The sequence below is a fragment of the Alosa alosa genome, chromosome 17 (assembly GCF_017589495.1).
Source record: "Alosa alosa isolate M-15738 ecotype Scorff River chromosome 17, AALO_Geno_1.1, whole genome shotgun sequence".
Taxonomy (NCBI): Eukaryota; Metazoa; Chordata; class Actinopteri; order Clupeiformes; family Clupeidae; genus Alosa; species Alosa alosa.
Window position 1 is genome coordinate 13,043,199 of NC_063205.1, and position 23,616 is coordinate 13,066,814.

The 23,616-nt window shown below is 45.9% G+C and overlaps 1 protein-coding gene across 4 annotated transcripts in view; it reads right to left on the minus strand.

The window, feature by feature from the left end:
• The window catches only part of dock4b (dedicator of cytokinesis 4b), a 152,341-nt gene extending 132,239 nt beyond the window's left edge, over window positions 1-20,102 (minus strand). For all 4 annotated transcript variants that reach the window (XM_048267639.1, XM_048267640.1, XM_048267638.1 and 1 more), the window contains exon 1: window positions 19,920-20,102. In XM_048267639.1, the coding sequence (XP_048123596.1) occupies window positions 19,920-19,956 (37 nt within the window). In that variant the 5' untranslated portion in view covers window positions 19,957-20,102. The remainder of the gene's footprint in view (window positions 1-19,919) is intronic.
• Between the last annotated feature and the right edge of the window lie 3,514 nt (window positions 20,103-23,616).

Below are 23,616 nucleotides of genomic sequence, written 5' to 3' on the forward strand. Positions count from 1 at the left end.
CGTGTGTCGCGTCGCGTCGTCGCGCGCGCGTCGCGTCGCGCGCGTCGTGTGTCTGTGTCTGTGTGTGTCTGTGTCTGTGTGTGCCTTTGTGTGACAAATAATGTATATTTGACTATTTGTATATGGCTGAGTGTGTTTTAGAGTTGCTTATGTGTGTGTCCATGAAAAGTTAGCTAATTGAGTAGTGTGTGTGTGTGTGTGTGTGTGTTCTGGTTAGTAATTTCAGGTCTGGGCATGATTACACCCACCATAGCTGTGTTTTTCAGCTTTGCATGGGTATTTAAAGGGTGTTGGTCAAATGTGTACATCTGTATATGTGTGTGTGTATGTGTGTGTGTGTGTGTGTGTGTGTGTGTGTGTGTGTCTGTGGGGTGACAGGAAAAGCACTTTGCACAGAAGCAGTTGCAGTTACCCCCCCCCCATCACACACAAACACTCACACACACACACACAGCACACGAGAGAGAGAGAGAGAGAGAGAGAGAGAAACTCAGATGGCGGGCAGTGCACTGTGTTTCTAAGAAGAGGGGCACGAAGGATGAAAAAAGCCCCCCTTTGTCATTTCATGTCATTAGACTTGGGCCTCACTGGAGCATGTCACATTAATCCACTCTGCCTCCAGAATTTAACAATCTGCAATTAGGATTCAATGTCAGCAAGCCCAACACCCCGACACACAACACACACAACACACACACACACACACTGACACACACACACACACACACACACACACACACACACACACACACACACAACAAAAGACAGAGACAGACAAAAACAATCCATTTCTTCCTCTTCCACAAACATCAGCCAATGGTTTCAGGCAGCATCATTACATTACATTACATTACATTTGGCTGACGCTTTTTTGATCATGATACACTTTTGCTCTCTTGTTCTCACTGGCTCTGTCTCTCTCTTGCGATGTCAGCGTTCACACATCCTTACAAATATTAACCAAAAGTAGCAGGCTGTGTATGGATATAGCCTGACACTGGAAGAAAAAATTGACATGGCAGCAGGTGTGTGTGTGTGCTTGTGTTTGGTGTGTGTGTGTGCCTGTGTCTGTGTGTGTTCACACACTACCCAAACTAACCACAGCAGCCATATGTTCCATAATGGCTGACAGGGAGCAGCACTCACACATGACAGCCACGACGCGATGAGTCCAATTATGTGAAATGACATATGTCAGAAGAAGAGAGTTTTGACCTAACCAGTGGATACACCCCAATGCAATCACTCATACAACAAACAAAATATCCACAGTGCAAATGTATAACAATATTGGTCACACATGAAAACAACACCCCTCACAGCCAATTGCTGATAAGCACTGATGAGAAAAGACTCAAAGGGCAAATGACATACAGGTGTTAACCAAAGGCAGATGCTCAGAGCATGCAGATGCACACAGTGGTTTTGTGTGAAGTGTGAGTCCACAGCTGCATCTATCACCACTCATGCCCTGGACAGACGCACAAACACACACACACACACACACACACACACACACACACACACACACACACACACATCCTCAAACACACTGTCCTCTCGTCACAGCAAACTTTATTAGTCACGCTTCAGCTAGGCCCTGCTATCGTCTCTGATCACAGCAGAACCCGGCTTGGCCTGTTTGTTTGTTTAAGCATTAAGCTGTCAGTCACTTAGCCATGATTCAGTGGAAACACACTCAAGGGTGAAGAAGAAGCTACATTCACCCAAAACCGCACACTGGTGACCTAAATACTAGGATAATAGGCACAGATGATATCAGGATGGCACCTTCAATATGTATGTATATTCATGGTGTAGCAGTCAGCTGTGACAAAATATACTCTTGCTCATTTGGAGCTATTTGGGTGTAGTAGGTCTATGCCATTTTGGAGAGCAGAGAAATCTTTGCAAGAAATAGTGGATAATGGTGATGTACCAAATCAGGGTGTCAGACTTTAGGAGAGAAGGTTTAGCCTATCAGAATTAGCTATTTTTCACGCTAATATGGCTTCCCATAGGCTGGGTTCAGTCATACATGAATGTGGCATATGAGCACATGGTTTTAGCAAATGTGGTCACCAGCCATGTGATGTTTACCACTCAGGCAACTGCCTCCATACAATCTGGGTGCCAAAGCTGCTAATTTGACTCCAGGTCACAGAGCACAACACCTCCATGATGTTAACATGCTAAGAGAGCATTACACACCTTGAACTCTGTCAGCAGTTTTAAACAGTTGCATCTGTAAAGTGCACGTTCAGTTGCACATTCTCTTTCATACAGTGGGCCAGGCTAGCTATTTCTGTAGCAGAAATCAAAGGGAGCACATGGAGGTTAGCTATTCAAAGATGACAGATTTATTTTTCCAAGGCATACAAGTAAACAAGAGATCAGTATCCTCTCTAGCCTACAGCAAGGGTCAGTGTACAAAAACCATCAACAACAAGTCATGTATGGTGTAATATGAACACACATAGGAATGTAAGGGAGATTTAGTCCAAGTCTTTTGAACACCATTGGTTTCCATTGCTTTCCAGACCTCATAGCAAATGCTTAAGGGTTTGGAGAGCAGGCAAGAGAATTCTAATCATAGGTCAGCAGTGACTAGCACACACCGACCAGATCTGCTGCTACGAGCAGCTTTGCGGAAAAGAGGAATTAACGCAGTCACATTCTTCCAGTCATGGTCTGCCGAAAAAAGGAATCCGACTCATTTCCCTTTTTTTATATTTCTTGTGTTCGTCGTATTTTTACATTTCTTTCCATCCCAGACCACGAGAAAAGGGGGAAAAAGAAGAAGGAGAAGAAGAGGAGGAGGAGGAGGAGGAGGAGGAGAAGGAAGAGGAGGTGGAGGAATGGAGTCTGACCACAAGCGTGAGTGGTTGCGGTCGGGGCAGAGCGTGCTTGGTGCGCTTCTCATTCCTTTCCCTCCCCACGCGGACAATGCCCTCACCCCCAGAGCAAGGCAGGGCAGAAACAGTCGACGAGAGCAAGTGAGGGGTTGAGCAGGGGGGGGTGACAGCCAGGCCAGCCGCTAGGGCCGTAAGCCGCTGGCATGCCCCCGGGTCCTTCCAGTTGGGAGCCAACATCTGCTTCAGCTTAGGAGAATCAATAAAACGCCACCTCGACTTCCATCCACTGATACTGCACTGCCTCTGACAACCTATGGACCCTTTCAAGAGAGTTCCATTCTCAGCATCATAGTTGGCCCCACAAGACTTCCTTTTTAACATTCCATATGTTATCTTAATGCAGAGGAAGTAGATTGGGGCCCAAATAGAACGTTCAAGCATTGTTTTTGTTTACCTTGTTGAAAGGGTCTATAGCTGTCTAGGCAATATGGCACATCTCTCACACTCACACACAGAGACACAGACTCACAGCCGTGGATAACAAGAAGAGGAGTGGGGTCCCGGTCTCTGATCTAAAGGCCAGTAAGGATCCCAAATACACACTGGGTAACGCAAGCTCTGACAGTTTGTTATGCTATGAGATTCTTAAGGCAACACTGTTGTTTTTCTTTTTTTTTGTAGTCAGAAACGTGATGGTATTGGAGGCAGTTATGCAAACCTAGAGCAGCTCACGGGGCCAATCCGTTGTTGTCATGACCGCTGGGCTTCTGAGAGGAATACGCAAATGGTTTAACATTCCTTACAGGCTAAGAGGTTCAGCTGTCGCAAGGGACTGGATGGGGGAGTGAGAGAGAGAGAGAGAGAGAGGGTTGTTTTGCCGAACTTGGCATGCCAGCCTAGGATCACGCGGAATTATCAGCTAAGGGGTTGAGGAACGAGCGAGAGGCGAGAGTGAGAGGAACTTTGCAGAACTGTGATGGAGGGCTCTAGAAAGGGCTGTATGTGATGTTAGCATTTATTGCTAGTTTAGCTTAGCCACCGCAGGACTCCAAACTGTCTTGACAATGTGCACTCAAAAACGAATAGCATAACAGGAATGGAGGCATAGTTAATACAGCCCAGCTGTGTTAAATCATTCTTGTCACAGATTGCAGAATCAGTTCATTTCTTAAAGCATCGGCTTTTGCTGTCGAAACCTGAAGACAGTTGAGATTACAGCATCAAAACTCGATACAATACATCGCAATATATTGTGATATGATAGGCTACATATCGGATATATTGCAATACTTTTCACCGAAAATGTAAAAATAGAACTAGAAACACAATGTGCTGGGCAGTATAATATGTAGATCACCTTATACTGATAATTCAGCAGACATAAAATATAGCAATAGTCAGCAAATAGTGCAAACATATTGCAGTAGTCAGCTGTATAGATATTTTTGCACAGCCTAATGCAAAAAGGACACCAAGCAAGCCTGATGCTTTTTCTCTACGAAACTCCCCCTAGCGTCTGTACATGTCGATGCGTGTGCGAGCCCTCGCTCGGTCTGAAGCTCTTTTCCTTTTCTTTGCATCTTCCGTCAAGGGTTTTCGCTGCTTCTTCTTTAACCACGAAAACGTTGCCTGGTGTCCCTTTAATAAAAAATATTGAGATTTGGCGGCAGTGATGATATGATATATTGCGTAAGGGGTGATACAATATATCAATATTTCGATATCAAAAGCACAGCCCTACTATCGAATGTATATGACATTTACCGATGACAGTGGCTGATGTTTATCTGTTATGTTGCATCAAGTCTGCAGTCTCTAAGTATTGTGAATGCATGGAATGGGACATCCAAAGATGATGCTATGAAAAACTGAAAAACTGAAAGACTTGAAAATGATTTTGTTATTTTTTTCTTTTCTTTTTTTATGAATGTTTTTGCTTCCATCAAAGTAAGATGAACAACAAAAATGAAGTAAACAAGCAAATAAACTAATGTTGGCATTGGCATGATTTATCGGCCAGGTTGTTATTTTGAACGTTGTTATCGGTATAAGCCCAGAGATTGCAGACCTCCAAGGCCAGTACTCACAACAGTAGCGAAAGTGAAACTACATTCACAGAGGCGCCCTGTGAGTTGGATCCACTCCCACAATAAGCAGGTTCTTTGTCACCCCATGCAATACCCCTCCAACAAGTGTTATATAGCTGTAAAAGGCCTACTGCTTATAGAGTAGACAGACAAACAAGCAAACAAACAGTTTGACAAACCGCACCAAAAACATAAGCTTCTTGGCAGAGATAATAACATCTTCAACTGTTTCGAATCAGCTCATCCTCAGATTCGTTCAGAGTAGCCTGAGCTACTCTTCAAACGAGACTCTATCTTATCAGTTGCTCGCCACTTACTGGGGGAAATTCAGTGTTGCGTTTCACGAGTGCACTGGCAATGTAATGACTCTAAATCCTGCAGCAACTCGGCAAGTCCAAAACAACAAACACTTCCTCGAGTCATGGCTTAAGAATGGTTACGCTAACCATGAGGGGGAAAAAAATAGCTAATAGCTTCCCGTCCTGTCTCACTGTGACACAGACCTAGCCCGTTTGTCAGGCAGGCAGGCAGAGAGCTATTCCAAGTGTTTTCATGCTAAAAGGATAATCTCGGCTAATTTATTCATGCTGGGTTTTGTACAGCCAAAATCAATGGAGGGGGGAGTTAGGGACAGGGTGGGCAGGAGGGTGATGGTGGTGGTGGTGGTGGTGGTGGGGGGGGGGCAGTGTTGCTGAGTGTTGGGAGTGGGAGGGAGGGGAGAAAACGCCCCAGTTTCCACCTTCAAGTGGGTCAGTGGAAACCATTGACACCCTCTAAAAGCGTCTGTAATTAAATCAACTAGGAGCAAAGCAGAGCAGCACAAAGTGTTGCCAGCCATACAGGGAGAGTTTAAAGAGGGGTAAAAAAAGGAAAAGAGGTAGGTTGTGTTTGTGTGTGTGTGTGTGTGTGTGTGTGTGTGTGTGTGTGTGTGTATATGTGTGTGTGAAGGAGGGGGGGGGTACTAGGACAAAGAAAAAAGGATGGTTGGTGTGATTAATATATTGTTTTCTTCCTGTCCACTTGATGTTTACTTTCGGCTGGGTTGCCTGGTGGATGGGTGGAGTATGTGAAAGGGAAAACATTTTCCCTTTCACCAGCAAACCAGCAAACCCCCTGGGGACGATGGGCATCACAGCTATAATCAGTTTCAGTGAGAGGCACTGCACAACCAGCAACTCACAAACCCATCACACACATATTACTTATTTTCAAACTTAGATTTGAATACCTCAACAGGAGACTTAGGCCCCTGTCATACAAGTGAGGAATAGAGAAAGAAAAATAGCCACATATAGGCATGCGGTCACAGACACACACACAGACACACACACACACAGACACACACACACACACACACACAGTATTTGTCTCCCTGCAGTCACCATTCTCAAAGCCCAGTGCAACACACACACACACAGTGTTCGTCTCCCTGCAGTCTCCATACTCAAAGCCCAGTCAGTTGGTGCCAGACAACAGACCCCTCCAGAGGAACAGGGTGTCCCTCCAGCCAGCGAGGCAGAGCCAGCACTGGGTTCCAGATGGCACCATGTGTCCCCTGCTCTCCTCCGTAATCCCCTTTTCTTTCCTGTCCTTCTCTTTTCTCACTACAAGTCCTCTTACACAGGTACCATGCGCGTGTAGGGATAGTTGGGGGGGGGGGTGTGTGGTGTGTGTGTGTGTGTGAGATGATCACTCCTGTTCCTGTTTGTTGGTATTTCCTGGTGGCAGTGCCACAACTGGCACCACTGTGCAGCCAGGCCCATAAAGAGGATTATGGATCAAGTCCAGAGGAAACCAGGAGGCTTTTGCAGGGTGTCTGACAACTGACAACATTCCTCTGCTTACCATACCACTCCCCCACCCGCACACTCACCCCACCAAATCTCCATCGAAGAATACCTGGCTCTAGACCACAGATATGTCACAAAGGATGTAGATTCTAGAACCCATTCCTTTTATTCCACCAGAAAAATTAGCAGAGGGAGGAAAACTGTAATTCCTGATCAATCCTGTGACTGCAAATGATGTTGGGTCAAATCATCATAAATTATGGGCCTACTGATCACCATGCAACCATAACCAGATTACCAAATGCTCTCCATGTTGATGTGGGAAGTATTTGAGGACCGGGTAGGAATTACAACTATGTTTGGTTTTGTCCGATTTTCATTCATGTCATGAGGACTGTACACTGTTGAGCTCTAAAGCCTTCTCATCTGGAGCAGGGCTCAATTCCAATGGAGTTCCAGTATCAGGGTTGTTATGGGCTAAACCATATTCCATAGCATTTCAAAGAAACAATAACGGTCAACAGAAGACACAATGTCTGTCACACAGCCTGGACTATTATTATGCTGTCCATTGTAACCATACACTTGCCATGACGCCATGACGACAGCCCTCCAATCCACTTGACAAGCTCACACACACTGTAGTTTCCAACATACATGTGCATCATAAGATGGCATGTGTGTCACATTATTTTTAGCATGGCACACCCTCCCACCCCTAACACACACACACACACACACACCCTCATTCTCACCTCTCACCCCTGCACACAGCCTCATCAACTTGAAGGACAGACGACTTCGAGGCTCGAGGGACAAATGGAGCGTAAACATGAAACATGCATGTGACTCTGGTCTGGTTGTGAACTTGCTCGGGGTATGTCAGAGAGTATCCCCTGGAGAAGGGGGCGTCCCGACGGGATTTACATAAAAACAGGAAGGCTAGTATGCATGGTACTGGCCTGTCAACACCAGTCTCCCACCTCCCACGGATGTCATTACATTTAGATGAATGGGGCTGGATTGGGAGCTTTAGCACATGGTAATCCTAGGCCATCGATCTGTCACTCTGGGCGAAGGATGCTTGTCGGTGTATTTGGAGCGCGTGGGGGCCTCTCCTCTCTATTTTAGTCGTGGGTTTTGGAGGATGACCTTGAAAAGGCAGACGGGGTTTGCCCGTCACAGAGAGTGGCTGGCACCTTCTGTCGACACCCCAGCTGGATACAACTGAATTTTTTCCTATGGTCACACCACCAATGCAAACATTTTAAGAGACATGCTCATTGCTCGCTCTCTCTCTCTCTCTCTCTCTGTCTCTCTCTCTCCATTCCTATCTCTTTTGTTCTCAGTTGGTGGCTAAACTTGCATAGCACACAGGCAATTACCATGTGTCCCAATAACAGACAAAAATACAATACACAATCTAATACACATGACAACATTCACTAATTTCACTAACATTCACTATTTCCCTTCCCTACTCCTCAATCTCTCTCTCTCTCTCTCTCTCTCTCTCTCTCTCTCTCTCTCTCTCTCTCTCTCTCTCTCTCTCTCTCTCTCTCTCTCTCTCTCTCTCTCTCTCTCTCTCTCTCTCTCTCTCTCTCTCTTGATTTCTCTCACTCTCTGGGATTTGTCCTGTAGTTCAGGCCTCATGCTCTTTGTATGCTCTCTCTCTCTCTCTCTCTCTCTCTGTTTTTTTTCTCCTCTGTCACGACAGGGCCAGGCTGCATTATCTCTGCATTGCTTACCCCCACAACAGCCCTCCCTGGCAGCTCACATTATATTATATCACCCCATGAAAGGGCTCGGCGTCAGACAGAAGCGGCGACGACAACGACGCAGGCCCTTTCCCCAGCCCAGTAGGCCTTTCCCCAGCCCAGCAGCACACACACACACACACACACACACACACACACACACACACACACACACACACACACACACACACACACACACACACACACACACACACACACACACACACACACACACACACACACACACACACACACACACACACACACAAAGGAGGGTCGGTTTCTCTCTGCCTGCAGGGAGAGATGCCCTTTTACTCCACACCGACTGTTTCAATTCCATTCAAATTCATTTATTTATACGTTTTTGGTGTGTTTGTGTGTTTGTGTGGGTGTTGGTGTGTTTGTGTGGGTGTTTGTTTGTGTGTTTGTTTATTTGTTTGTTTGCTGGCATTAGCAATGAATACTATCTAAAGGTGCTTTTACGGAACCCAAGGTCTGAGCCCCCTGAGGCATGCACATGAATGACACTGGCAAGGAAAAGCGCCCTTTTTCACAGTGAAACCTTGAGCAGGGCCCCACTCTAATGGGGATGGGGGCAATCCTCCTCCGACTAGCCTAGTCGAACAGCTGAGGGAGAAATAGGGTGGTGGTGGTGGTGGTGGTGAGGGGTGAATGATTTCCTCTACGTGGCATGAAGACTAAGTGACGTGAAGACAAAAGAGGTGGCTAAGGTGGCCAGAGCAAACTCCACCAAACTCACACACACACACACAGGGACCCTCAAGGCTGCCCGCTGGGAACCCCGCCACGTCCACTGCTCAGCGCTGGAATGTGCCGGAGAAGAACTATGACCAGTGCGTCTGCAGACCACACGACATATTTGGGGAATATTTCGACGGCTAGTAGCTTTTCCATCCCCTCTCGAATAATTGTGGGAAATCAACAAAAAAAAAAAAAAATCCACATAGTTTTCTAAAAACATTTGACATGCAGAGCGTGGCTCGTGGCCATACTGCTGAAGCACACACGACCCCCACACTTCCCTGCTAACACTGCCACTACACTGATCCACAGCTAAAAGGCTTCATTCAATCAATGCTATTATCGCAGGGAGAATGACTTATTAATTCAAGAAATCCCTTTAAAAATTCTATTTCCCCTTATTAATGGTTCATAAGCTTACTCTTTAGCTGAACATACAGTGTATGCGGCTGCGCTAGTCCCACAGGACAGGTTTTACACTGAAAAATGAGAACGCTTAGCAGTCGGAGGTATGGCAAACTCGATAAATTAAACAACCTGCCATTAAAACTGGCTTGTCGCGGGCAGTGATGGCACATACTCGACTGCAGACTGTTTCAGTGTTCAAAAAGCTAATGTTACTGGTGTACTGAGTCAGGGGTGGTGGTTTCAGTCCAGTTAGTCCAATGAGCTTTTTTCAGTTCATGGACTACGAGCAAAACCTGAAAAAGAGAGATAGAGAAAGAGAGAGAGAGATAGCTTGCACTTTTGGGGATGAGACAAGCAATACCCAGACATACACAGACAGACAGACACCCACAGTCATTTCAGTGCCATGAAACACACACACACACACACTCATCTTTGATGGACGGTTGTGGCAACCAAGAAGAGGGAAGCAACCATGATTCATACAGTTAATATGCAACCATGTAATGGGGCCTTGCATAATGCATGACATGGCAGACCACATTGCAGATCTCACTGCAGTGCTATTTATCTAGCTATCTATCGCTGGCTTCTTATCAATAGTAGTGTTCTCTTCTCTAGCACAGTTTCTCCAACATCCCAGTCCCTTCTTGCCTATTTTCCAACATCACTTCATTTTGAGACATATGATTATAGCTGGACTCCGCTATGATTGTGTCGAACTGGGCTATAGTCTCTCCACAGGGGCCAAAAGGCCTTTGAAGGAATTGTGGATTGTGATTTTTGGAAGTCCCATTTAGGAGGCAAAAAAAGCTCATCGAGGGCCTTCCAAAATGCATTTCATAAAGACCAATCTGCCAGCATCAAATGCATTAATGCTAAAGGCATTAAGCCATAAAACTAGTTTGCCACCAACTGTGCAGCATTAGTGTGACTGCTGTGCTAAACTGATCAAAAGTAAATGGTAGAGAAAACAAACAATGGTTGGTTCAATTCTAGCCATTTAAAGAGCAGTAACTTGTGAATAAATGGAATTCCATTCAAAATGGAAACCCATCATATCTAGAATTATGACATACTGCAAAATGGTAGCATTTCATAATGGCTTCATTTAGTTTCGTTACTATAGGTCATTTATATGCATTTGCTGCTACTTCTAGAGCTTGGGCGTGCAATTATTCAAAAGGGCCGATAGTGGAAAATAGTGCCTACTTATCACAGCCTTCTCAGATCCTGAAAATGATACATCCAGAGGCGCTTTCATTTTTTTGACAAAAAACTCTCTCACTGCACCTTTAATTTGTCCCAAGCTAAAATAATACGGTAAAGAAATGATCATAAATCTGTCGGTCAGGACACGGCAGAAGTTAAGGAGCAATGTGCGGAGGAAGAGAAAGCTGTCAGACGGAACAGCAGTAGAACCGGGCCTGAAGCCAGACGGAACACCCACTCTCAGGGGCATGGGAACGGCGAAAGTCCACCCTGACAGGACAGAGGCAGCCTAGCAACCACGGGCCAATCAGGGAGATAGTCAGAACGTCCGGCTGACAGGAGTGATGACTCTGCTGCTTGCCGCCAAGGTGAACTGCCAGCTGAAGAAGTAGCGGGAGGTGTGAAGTGTGTATGGGCACGCACGCACACACACACACACACAGTTATTCACCACATATACACTCATGGTCATGCATCAAACACACATGCTATCAGAGGATGTGAAGGCTGAAAAAGGCTTGTGTCTGTCTCGGAAAATATGAATAGTCTCTCTCTCTCTCTCTCTCTCTCTCTCTCTCACACACACACACACACACACAACACACACACACACACACAAACACACACACACACACACACACACAAACACACTCTCACACACACACACACACACTGAGGGAAGAACAGAGTTCAACAGCAGAAGACAAAGACACACATGACCCTACATCAAACACTGCATGATGGAAGCGTGACGGCTTCACTGTGGAGTGCCCAAATTACAGCTGGCCTGGCAAAGGCCTGTCATTTGCCATCAGAAGGGATGGCCTGCTAACACACACACACACACACACACACACACACACACACACACACGCGCGCACTGTAATGCAATAAGGGCCAGCAGAGTGTGTGATGGCCCACAATCATTATGACACTATCTGCCGGGCCCCTCTCAGTAAGGGTCTATTTAGCGCTGCTGAATGGACGGCAAATTGGGGTCCCGTGTTTGGGAGTGTGTGTGTGCTTTTGTTGCCATGGCCGTGGCGCGGGTGTCTGTGATATCAGCTCAGGCCCAGACACTGGTCATTCATCATTCACATGTTGTGTGCAGTCTCAGTCTCCCTCTTTCTCTCACATGTGTACACACACGCACACACAGACAGACACAGACAGACACACACTTACAAACTCTGTCTGGGTATCCCCGCCCAGAGATATGCACACACATACGCCTACTTTATGCTCAGTTTTCCTTCATCTCAAACTGTCTTTCACACAAACATACAGACACACACACACGCACGCACGCACACACACATTTTCCCAACCTCACCCACTCAAACACAAGCACACCCACACCCAGTCCCTGTGACTAACAGCAGGAAATCAGAATGCACTCCCGCCTAGATCAACCAAACAAACACACACACACACACACACACACACACACACAGACACACACACACACACACACATCCCAGACGGACTGACAGCAGGACAACAACAAGTCCACGGGATACAGACTAGCACACCAAAACAACAGAGGAACCGAGAGAAAAGAGCAGAATAACACAGAAAGAGAAACAACAGAAAGAACAGAGCGGAGGAGAGAAGAGAGAGAATAGAGGGAGGGGGAGAGATGGAGAGAAGAGAGAGAAGCAAAGGGAGGGGGAGAGATGTAGAGAAGAGAGAGAAGCAGAGGGAGGTGGAGAGATGGAGAGAAGAGAGAGAATAGAGGGAGGGGGAGAGATGGAGAGAAGAGAGAGAATAGAGGGAGGGGGAGATGAGAGAAGAGAGAGAAGCAGAGGGAGGGGGAGAGATGGAGAGAAAAGAGAGAATAGAGGGAGGGGGAGAGATGGAGAGAAGAGAGAAGCAGAGGGAGGGGGAGAGATGGAGAGAAGAGAGAGAATAGAGGGAGGTGGAGAGATGGAGAGAAGAGAGAGAAGCAGAGGGAGGGGGGAGAGATGGAGAGAAGAGAGAGAATAGAGGGAGGTGGAGAGATGGAGAGAAGAGAGAGAAGCAGAGGGAGGGGAGAGAGATGGAGAGAAGAGAGAGAATAGAGTGCATGAGACAGGAGAGAGAGAGAGAGAAAAGGAAGGCAGAGTCAAAGAAAGAGAGAGAAAAATAGAAACAGATGCAGAAGACAGAAGAGGCTGGAAAGAGAGAGGGAAGGAAAGAGAGACAGATAGAGAGAAAAAGATGGAGGGGGGCTGGAGAGACAAAGAAAGAAAGTGAGAGACAGAAAAGGAAGAGAGAGATGGAGAAGAGAGAAAGATCAAGAGAAGAGAGAGGGGTAAGAGGAGAGTGATAAGCTGAGACAGAGTGCAACCTCCAATCTCCCAAAACAGCTCAGTCCCTGCCAGCAGGAGACAGAGTGAGAGAGGGAGTGAGAGAGAGAGAGTAAGTGGAGGATAAAAGACAGGGAAAGGACAGGGGGGCGGATGAGAGGAAGACAGGGGAAATGAGAGAGGGATAAAGAGAGGGGAGGGAAGAGAGGGGATAACAGAGAGAGGGAAAAGGAGAGAGAGAAGAGGGCAGGAGAGTGACAGAGTCAACGAGGACTATGGTTATGGACTCAGGGAGCTGTTTCAGTGCCTGCTACTTCCCCTTTTTTATATATATATATATATATATATATATATATATATATATATATATATATATATATATATATATATATATAGATAGAGAGAGAGAGAGAGAGAGAGAGAGAGAGAGAGAGAGAGAGAGAAATAGAGAGAGAGAGATATTTAAATCTATTTTCTTTTTTCCCTTCTTGTTACACCAACATGACACAGTCTACAAGGAGAAGTGGCACAAAGACTGCAAGATAACCCTTCACCCCATTAATCGCACGCACGCACGCACGCACGCACGCACGCACGCACGCACACACACACACACACACACACACACACACACACATATATAGCTTTCCTCTCTCTCGTTCTCTCTCTCTCTGATTTCACCCAGTCATTTGGAGTAGCGCAGAATGCATTAATTGGACATTAATAATGCATCAATAACAAAATGAGGCACATTTAATCACAGTCCCGGGTTGCGAAACGGGTAAGCCACCCTGCCCTTCTGGAGTCAGACGCCATTTTAGGCCAGGAAGATTGGACTCCAGGTCAAGGGTCAATAACGAGATGGCCTGGTCTTTCAGTGCCCAGGGCCGAGCTTGTGTTTGTGAGGAAAATCTCATCTATACAACACAACTGTGTGACTTATAAACTGAGAGCGAGAATCCTGGATTTCTTGTTTCATTATTTCCTTTTCTTCTCCTCCTTGCAGATCTTGAGTGCATGCGCCGGTGGGCTGGGATTTGGGCACTTCCCTTCTTTGCCTCCAGCTTTGCATTTATTGATCCCTTCGATTCACAGACGGCTTTTTCCCTCCTGCTGCCTTGACTTCCTATTCTCTGACACACTCCGCCGTGCTTGGTCACAGCGACAGACAGAATCAGGATGTGTGTGCGTGTGTGTGTGTGGAGGGGGGATTCATAATCTGCCATGTCGTTAACCTCTGACTGAGCACAGTGACTCATTTAAAAATGCGATAGCAAAACAAACCCTCCCTTCCTCCTGCTACTTTCAGTTTTCTTTTTTTCCTCCCAGATTCTAGTTATGCCAACATTTCAGAACAATAGGGGTGAAACCAGATCCTACAATGTTGTGTTTGTGCTTCAAATTCATCAAGCAAATGAAAACAGGACATTTTTTTTATTTTATGTTTTCATCTGCCAGAATATCACTCCAGTTTTTGTGACACCTGAGGTGCACTTAGATCTTTTCACTATCTGGGGAGACTGTAAAAGGAAGGCAATATTGCCTCATGTACTTTCATAGTCTGTGAGGGTGTGTGTGTGTGTGTGTATCTGTGCATCTGTGTACTTTAACTGTGTACCCACTCTTGTCATGTGTGTGTGTGTGTGTGTGTGTGTGGCATAACTACAAAAGCTCCAGGGACCTACTGTAATGGAGCAATGGTGGGTCATGTTTGGGCTGGAGTACAGCTCAACACCCCCCCCCACCCCAAACACACACACACACACACATGCACACACATGCACACACATGCACACACACACATACACACACACACACACACACACACATGCACACACACATACACACACACACACACACACAGATCTAACCCTCCACCCCCACTTGCCTCGCATCAGTAGCTGGCTGGCTACAGTTGTAAGCGCCTCAGGTGTTTCTACTACCCAGAAAATAATAAAATAACGAGATAGAGAGAGCAAGAGAGAGAGAGAGAGAGAGGACAAGTCAGCACCCTTGCACTGGGTTTGTGCAACAGACCCCACACAGCACCTCGCCAGGCTACTCATATCAAAAGGCCAGAAGTTCACAGAGAGAGAGAGAGACTCAGCTAACTCAGCTAGGGCAAGACACGGGCTGATGATTCAGAAGGCAGGCAAACAGTAATTACTGACAAACTGAATGCAAATAAACAGCTGGCTACAGCAAGGACGTACCAGAGGAAACAACCTCGAATTAACTCACGACCAGAAACAGGCCAAATTCTGCCAGGTCCAGGGCCAAATTAGGGACATATCCGACTCAGATCCATCGCATAGCTGCCATCTACTTGCCTAGATGTGTTTGATTTTATCCTACACTGTAATATTAGACTCTCTCTCTCTATCTCTCTGTCTTTCTCTCTCTGTATCTCTCTCTCTGTCTCTCCCTCTCCCTGTCTCTCTCCTTCTCTCTCTCCTCTTTCTCTCGCACTGATGTTGTCATTCTCTGGGGAACAGGAGCTCCAGGGAATCCCTCCCCCCTCCTCCCCATCGCCAAATGAGTGCATCCGTCACAGCTGATGACAGCTAAGCCGACGAATGAGGAAGCAATTACAAGTGATGAGGTGCTGGCGGCCCCCTCCCCTCTGAGTCCCACTAGAGTGTAAATAGGCTTGTTTGTGTGTGTGTGTGTGTGTATATGTGTGTGTGTGTGTGTGTGTGTGTGTGTGTGTGTGTGTGTGTGTGTGTGTGTGTGTGTGTGTGTGTGTGTCATGTTGTTTTTGGGGGGGTGGGCTATATCATCGGGGAGCGGCATCTGGGGGGTACACAAATCCGCAATGACGGAATGGTGCTTGGGCACTACCCAACAACCTGCTAATCCCAAAAGATGGGGGAGGGGGGCAGTGGGTAGTGGGGTGATAAAGAAGGGGGGAGGGTGGAGGTTTAAACAATACACCCCTCTGACACGCCCCGACAGCCCCTCGTGCCACTGACATACATGCCCCTTGAGGAGGGGAGGGGAGGGGTGAGACAAGTAGAGCCCCGGGCCTGTGTAAGCGATCCCACCCCAGCTGAAGCTCTTCAGCACAGAGGAGAAAAAGGGGGAGAGAGAGAGAGTGAGAGAGGGGGGGGGCATTTAGGAGAGCACCAAACAGAGCTACTGAATACATTACCATGTATACATTACATTACATTACATTACCATCCCAGCAACCGTAGCATGGCTGTGATGGCAATTCAAGATGACTTGAGAGCGGCCAGCCCTGGGCCAAGACTGGTGCAGATTCACTCTGACCAGGGAAACGCAGTGCCAAGAATCCAAGAACAAAGGCATCACATTTACAGGAACATACAATAATCAGAGGGAGATCTGATATGGCAAAATATGTGCAAGAATGCTTCATAACCAGGCAGCAGTCCAGCTTGCACAGCATGCCCATCTTTCTGTCTAACCACACATCCCTACACGAAATGACCATCCCATCTGAGTGGAGACTGTTTTCTGTGTGTGTGTGTGTGTGTGTGTGTGTGTGTGTGTGTGTGTGGTGTATTTGAGCAAGACCTCTGACATTCTAATGTTTCTGGCAAACTGAGGCAGGCCTCTAAACCAAAGTGTCATTATTCACGGCCCCACAAAGGAATCTGAGGACACACAATTAAAGTAAATTAACTGTGCTGTGAATTTCTGATGGCCAATGACACGCTCGATTGGCTGGAAAAATCAGCTTTTGCTAAGAGCCCGGGCCTCCCCACTGGGGCGTGTCTTGAGAAAGAGGACTTGGAGGAAGTAAAAGCAAAGAAAAATCAAACCGTGTCTAGCCATGTTGTTATTTATAGACTTTTTAAAAAATGCCATGTCTCTCAGAACTGAGTCTTCTTGGTCCGTTCCCTGAAATGATCCCCCACAAACACACACAAATGCATGTACGCACACGCGCGCGCGCACACACACACACACACACACACACACACACACACACACAGAGACAGACACACACACAGCTAAAAGCTATGTTGAGGAAGAAGAACAGAGAAGTGAACAGAGTGGGGGTAGAAATGACTGCCCCAAAGGATTGTGGGTACTCCCCACCATCTTCCTTCACTTATGGTCTCTATCCAGCACCCTTCGGGGTACAACAGTTTCCTTATCTGCCAGCCATTGCTCAAGTATTTCTTCGATTCCCTTCCTCCTCAGACAAACATCAGCCCCACACTGAGAAGCCTCCAGCATTCCATGCTTCCATGGCAGCAGAGATGTGGGGTGAAGGGTACAAGCTTTAGATATCTATCTGCCCCAATGGATTGTGGTTAAGAAACAGTAATGAGCACACTGGCGGAGCCAAAAGGATGAGGGCTTTAATGGAGGCTGGGCCTGCATGCATGTTTCATCAGTGGCAAAGATGGGTCCTCCTCACCAGACTCCCTACCCCTCCACCTCCCCTCTCCCGTCCATGCCAGTACAGCGATGGCTACGGCTATGAGCGCCAACATCAAAGCCAATACCTCCAATTAGACAGTGAAATTTTAATCTTAGGCGCTGGCTACGGATCAAAAGCTGGAAAACACTGCGCCAAAGATCAGTGTGTGTTTTTTTTTTATTCCCTCTCCTTTACTTTCTCTTAGCACAGTAGTCCCACCATTGCAGACTTTGGTAAAGGGGCAAATTGAGTTCAGCTGGGAGGGTTAAAGGGACTCATCGGGGACATTTTACAGGAGTATATTTACCCAGCTCGACTCAGCTTGGCTTGGCTAGCCACCACCTCGGTGAGGACATGCCCTTGGGCAGTTGAGGCTTGGACCATCATTCATTCCAAGAACTGGCATCTGAGGAGTTTGTTTGGCTTCCATAGACACACTCACGCAGAGCAGGTGGTTTGGATGGAATGTGGAACTCTATTAGTCTGAAAATACTGATTGTGTCTGTTATTGAAAATAACCATTGCGATTTCATTTGCTGTACTTCACAAACAAAGATACACTTCTGGAGATGAATCAGTTATGTGGAGCACATTCCTGAGGTTAATTCCTCAAAAGCAGAGGATTTAAAGTATAAAAGACTATGAGTACTCAGAAGTAGTGTCACATTTATCTCTAGAAATAAGTAGGACTACTCACGCAAAAAAAGAACCCGGAAGTTGATTCTGGCAAACCTGTTTGGCTGTACTGGTTTGGCAGAGAAAGAATGCATGACACCATATGTCATTTATCCAAAACACAAGTGAATACACAAAAACACTAAGACACTTACGCACGCACACTCCACAGCGCTATTTGTTCACTTGTCATAAGCTGTGCGGGTGCTACAACAGAGGCCTTGCAGACCTCCACAAATCAGATGGTGGGAGTGTGTTCCCCCATTGCATAACCCGACGACGAGGTCAGCCAATTTAAGTCTCATGTCGTGTTTCACCCGCTGCGAATGGGATAAGAATTCTTAATCCACTTAACGCCGCGCACACTTACATTGTCAGACAATAAGGGTATTTATATTAGCGCGAGACAAACGCAGCCTCAGCTAATTGAAAACAACGTCCTAGACTAGAGCTATAGAAGAAGATGCCTGTGTGTGTCACCATGAGACTGGGACCGCAGCGCGAGGTGCGCTTTTATATGCGTGCTTCATTTGACTCAGGTGAGCTCCAGGGAGGATATTAAATATTAAAATATGGAGATCGCTGAACATCACGGTTTTGCAGAGAGAGCGCGCGCACACACAGACACACACACACACACACACACAGCAGCTGACAGTGTGAGTTAAACATGCGTTATTGGGAGAGAAATAAGCAAACATTAAAAGAGCAAAATGCCAGAACAGCCATAGAGGGCAAAGGACAAGAAACCGACATCAAAAGAAAAAGACCTGAAATGTGAGTACATCCCAGAAATTGTGCTACTTCACACACCAGTCTAAATCCTGTGACATAAGACACTAAAGACTGATATAATAATATATTTTTTAAAAAAAAACGGCCAGAACATTAGCAGGTTGGGGAGAACGGAAGTAACTCCCTTGTATGGGCTATACTGTTGCACTTAATTGATTTGACATCTGGCGAGATTCATCGCACATCAAGGCTGCTGACCAACGCTCTGACCGCCCTCTGTTTTCCCCACTAGATTTCTTTACCACTCTGTCCCTGGCGCGGGGTAACCAAGCCTGCCACGGACCGAAACAATACCCCACAGACCCCGAAGAGGAAAGATATAAATTAACGGAATTCCGTGGTCATTTACAGGGCAAGGCAGAGGTTTAATTCTAACATCTTCGCCAAATGACCGTTCTCTAACCCATTATATTGTCTTCGTCTACATTTTGATCTCTCCAATTGATAGACAGGATAAGGCTCCGTTTTAGATGTTTAAGTTATTTTGGCGCTCGACGTGTCATGACATGTGACACAATATTGGTAAGTACGTCCGTCGTACAAGCACAATATGACAACACTGTTTAACAAAGCCACTGGCAACACTGTGGCGTAAAAACAGACCCTGGCGAGGCGAACCGTGGACAGCAATCAGCGAGTTCACTGTCTCAAGTGTTTCCACCAAACACGCAAATGTGAACATCACCCTATGAAAACCAATTAAAAAATAGTCTTTTGACAAACAACTAGACAATGACCACTTGGAATTAATTAAAATAGGCGGACTGAAATAGCTATGCATATTATCAAAGACCGCTACTGTATTGAAACTCGATTTCCACTCCGGCTGCTGCTGCGCTCGGAGCAGATGACCACCAGTGAAATAGTTACAATGGTAAACCGGGAAAAACTTACCGACGCCGTATTTCTCGTGTTCTGTCGGTATCCACATGCTTACGATTTGTACATTAAACACCACGTCGGAGCAGAAACAAAACACAGAAATCCAGTAGTGGGTAACGCATTCTATGGGCTCGCTATCACCGCCGTGGAGTCATTGTTCAGATTGCAGGAGGCAAACTACAGTGCATGAGTGCATTCACACCAGCGCAGATACGATGGGCGCGATGCATTATGGGGGAACGTAGGCTACTAGCCTACCCCCAAGAGGCTTTCGGAACAGACGCGTTTTCAACCGGACTCTCCGTTAGGTCTGCTCATGGATTCTTTAAGGTATTAGAATTCATATCAAAAGTTAAAACACGTTGCTATTAATATATTCTATAGTTAGAAACGAACGCACTTATTGATTTATTTTTGTTCTTTTATATTCAATGGTATGGCCTACACCAAGCTAAACAGAGATCCCTCAGGCAGTTTTCTGACTGACTGGTGTGACTTTACACGCAAATTCCCCGTAACAAAACGCACAGATATTTAATCTGCCTTGAACTGAAGGAAGTAAAGTGCTCTTCGCTGTCAGTCACATCACACTCAGATGGCCATATAAAGAATACATGAGTATTGTGTGGGTAACTGAACACACTAAAACTGTGGTGCCTCATGCACACACACACACACACACACAGAGAGAGAGAGAGAGAGAGAGAGCACATATAAACACCAGATAAAAGTTCATTGCTCAGTAGGGGGGTGTCGACCACAAGATTTCTGGGATTTAAGTCGAGAGCCTGGATACAGTCTCTCGGAAACATCCAGTTATTCTCTGGAGACAGCTTCCCATGTTCAAATCCACCCACTGACAACAGTCTGATATGACAGAAACAGAGATTTTTGTGAGACTAATGTTACTTATCCACAATGTGCGGATGTGGGTTAGTGTGCGCTTGTGTGTGTCTGTGTGTGTGTGTGTGTGTGTGTGAGTGCGCTTGTGTGTGTGTGTGTGTGCGCGCATGTGTGTGTGTGTGTGTGTGTGTGTCACTAGTGAATGTGAAACTGGGTTAGTGAGTGAATTTGTATTTCCACTCAGAAAATCTACAAATGCAAATATAAGTGTGTGTGTGTGTGTGTGTGTGTGTGTGTGTGTAGTCTATTTACCTGTCTCATTTTGTGTATTTCTCACAATGCTCACAATGCTGTGTGTGTGTGTGTATGTGTGTTTATGTGTTTGTGTGTGTGTGTCTGTGTGTGTGTGTGTGTGTGTGTGTGTGTGTGTGTGCGTGCGTGCATATAATTATGCCTGGGTCTGTGCATTGTAAATGGCTTAAACAGATACAGACGAGTAAGTGATTGTGCATGCAGTCAAGAAGTTTGACAGTGCAGCTTAGAGGCTCACACACACACACACACACACACACACACACATATATATATATATATACATGCACACACGCACTCAAGCACACGCACACACAGACATCATATTTCTCTTAGGATGAGGTAGTCTCGTGTGCATGAAATGCTCTTCTTATATCAATTAATTATGGACTAAGCACTGAAGGCTGTTCACAGAGGGAGGAATTCTGAGGATACATCCCCCCACGTAAACTAGGTAGGCTTGGACTGAAGGCGGAAAAAGAATATGTGCCAATGAATATGGTCTGCACACACATGCACGCACGCACACACACAGACATACATACACACACACACACACACACACACACACACACACACAGAGTGAGAGAGAGACAGACAGGCTCACAGAACACACACAATAAAGAGAAGGTAGAGACATATGTTCCCTCACTTACCCCCCCCCCCACACACACACACACACACACATACACACATATACACACACATGTAAAATATAATACAACTTGTGATTAAACCACAAATAAAACATATGTGACATTAAATTCATATGTCGTTATCAATATGCACACAACCACACACAGAGAGAGAGAGAGAGAGAGAGAGAGAGAGAGTAAAGTCACATATAAACATGACCCAGGGTCTCAAAGAGCCTCATTATTTTTCCTTTTGTTTCAGAGTTGACCCCTCTACTAACAATAGACATGAGGTATTGATCACATTGATTGGTGACAGCTTAGATGTCTTCATTTGCTCATGGGTGCTTTTACCAAGCCGAAACAATGACATATCTCCCTCTCTCCCCTTTATTCCTCAATCTATCTTTTGTGCTGTCTTTCTGCCTTCTTTCTCTCTTTTCATGTTCTTTTTTTCAGTCATTATCCTCTCATTTTTTTGTCTGTTTATTGTACATATCTTCCTTCTCCCTCCTTGTCATCTTGTCCTAACGCCCCCCACCCCCCCAACTCCGTCCCTGTCCCTGTTTCTTCTTTCCTCTCTCACCCTTCCTCATCCTCTCCTCTTCATCCTTTCACAGCTGGACGTGTGGTGTCCTTTCAGTTAGATCCTTATTCTTTCTCTCTCGTTCAGCTTCTCTCTCTCTCTCTCTCTCTCTCTCTCTCTCTCTCTCTCTCTCTCTCTTTCTCTCTCTCTCTCTCTTTTAAAGTTCACAGAGGGGTCAGACAAGGTTGTGCCTTATCCGGCATGTTGTACACTCTGGCAATTGAACCCCTATTGGTAAAGCTTAGGAAAGAACTGGTGGGGGTGAGGATTCCAGCGTGTGAAAGTGTTTTTAAACTGTCAGCTTATGCAGATGATGTTGCAGTACTTGTAAATGGTCAAAGAGACATAAACATTATGTTAAAGATTTTTGATGATTTTAATGCTGTTTCCTCAGCGAGAGTAAACTGGTCCAAAAGTTTAGCTATGCTGGTCGGGACATGGTTAAATGGGGAGCCAAGTCTTCCAGCTGGCTTACATTGGGCCAGGAATGGTTTTAAATAACTTGGTGTTTTTTTAGGGAATGAAATGTTTATTCAAAAGAACTTTGATGGGGCTGTTGAGAAAGTTAAGGGCCGCCTTGATAAATGGAAATTCCTTTTAAATAAGATATCATACAAGGGGCATGTCCTTATTATCAATAATTTGGTGGCATCCGCCCTATGGCATCAGTTATCTTGCGTGGACCCTCCAGCACAGTTGCTGTCAAGGATCCAGTCAATCCTAGTGGACTTCTTCTGGGATAAACTTCACTGGGTTCCACAGAGCATCTTATACCTACCTAAAGAGGAAGGTGGACATGGACTAGTGCACCTACAAAGTAGGACAGCTGCCTTTCGGTTGCAGTTTGTCCAGCGTCTTCTCATGGGGTCTCTGGATTCCTGCTGGAAATCTGTGGCGTGTGCCATTTTACAGACTTTTGATGCACTGGGGCTGGACAGAACTTAGTTTTGGATGGATCCAAAAAGATTGAACGTCAACAAACTCCCTGTGTTTTATCGTAATTTGTTTGGTCCCTTTTAACAGTGCAACGGACAGGAAGCACAGTCTTTGTATTGGCTTTTAAAGGAGCCCCTAATCTATGGTTCTGTTTTGTTTTGTCAATTAGGGATGAGATCTATTCGAATAGTAACTCAGCTTCTTGAGAAATGGCGGGCCTCCCTTACAAGGGAACAACTGCAGATGTTGGCGGACTACTTCAGGGGGCTGTGCAGTTCAGACTATAATGATCCTTTTCCCAATCTTTTATTGTCTCCAAATTTGACAGGTTGTACTGGCTCTTACTTGCATTTTGAACAATTGTTCAAGTGTTTATATAAACTGTGTGTGAAGTCTT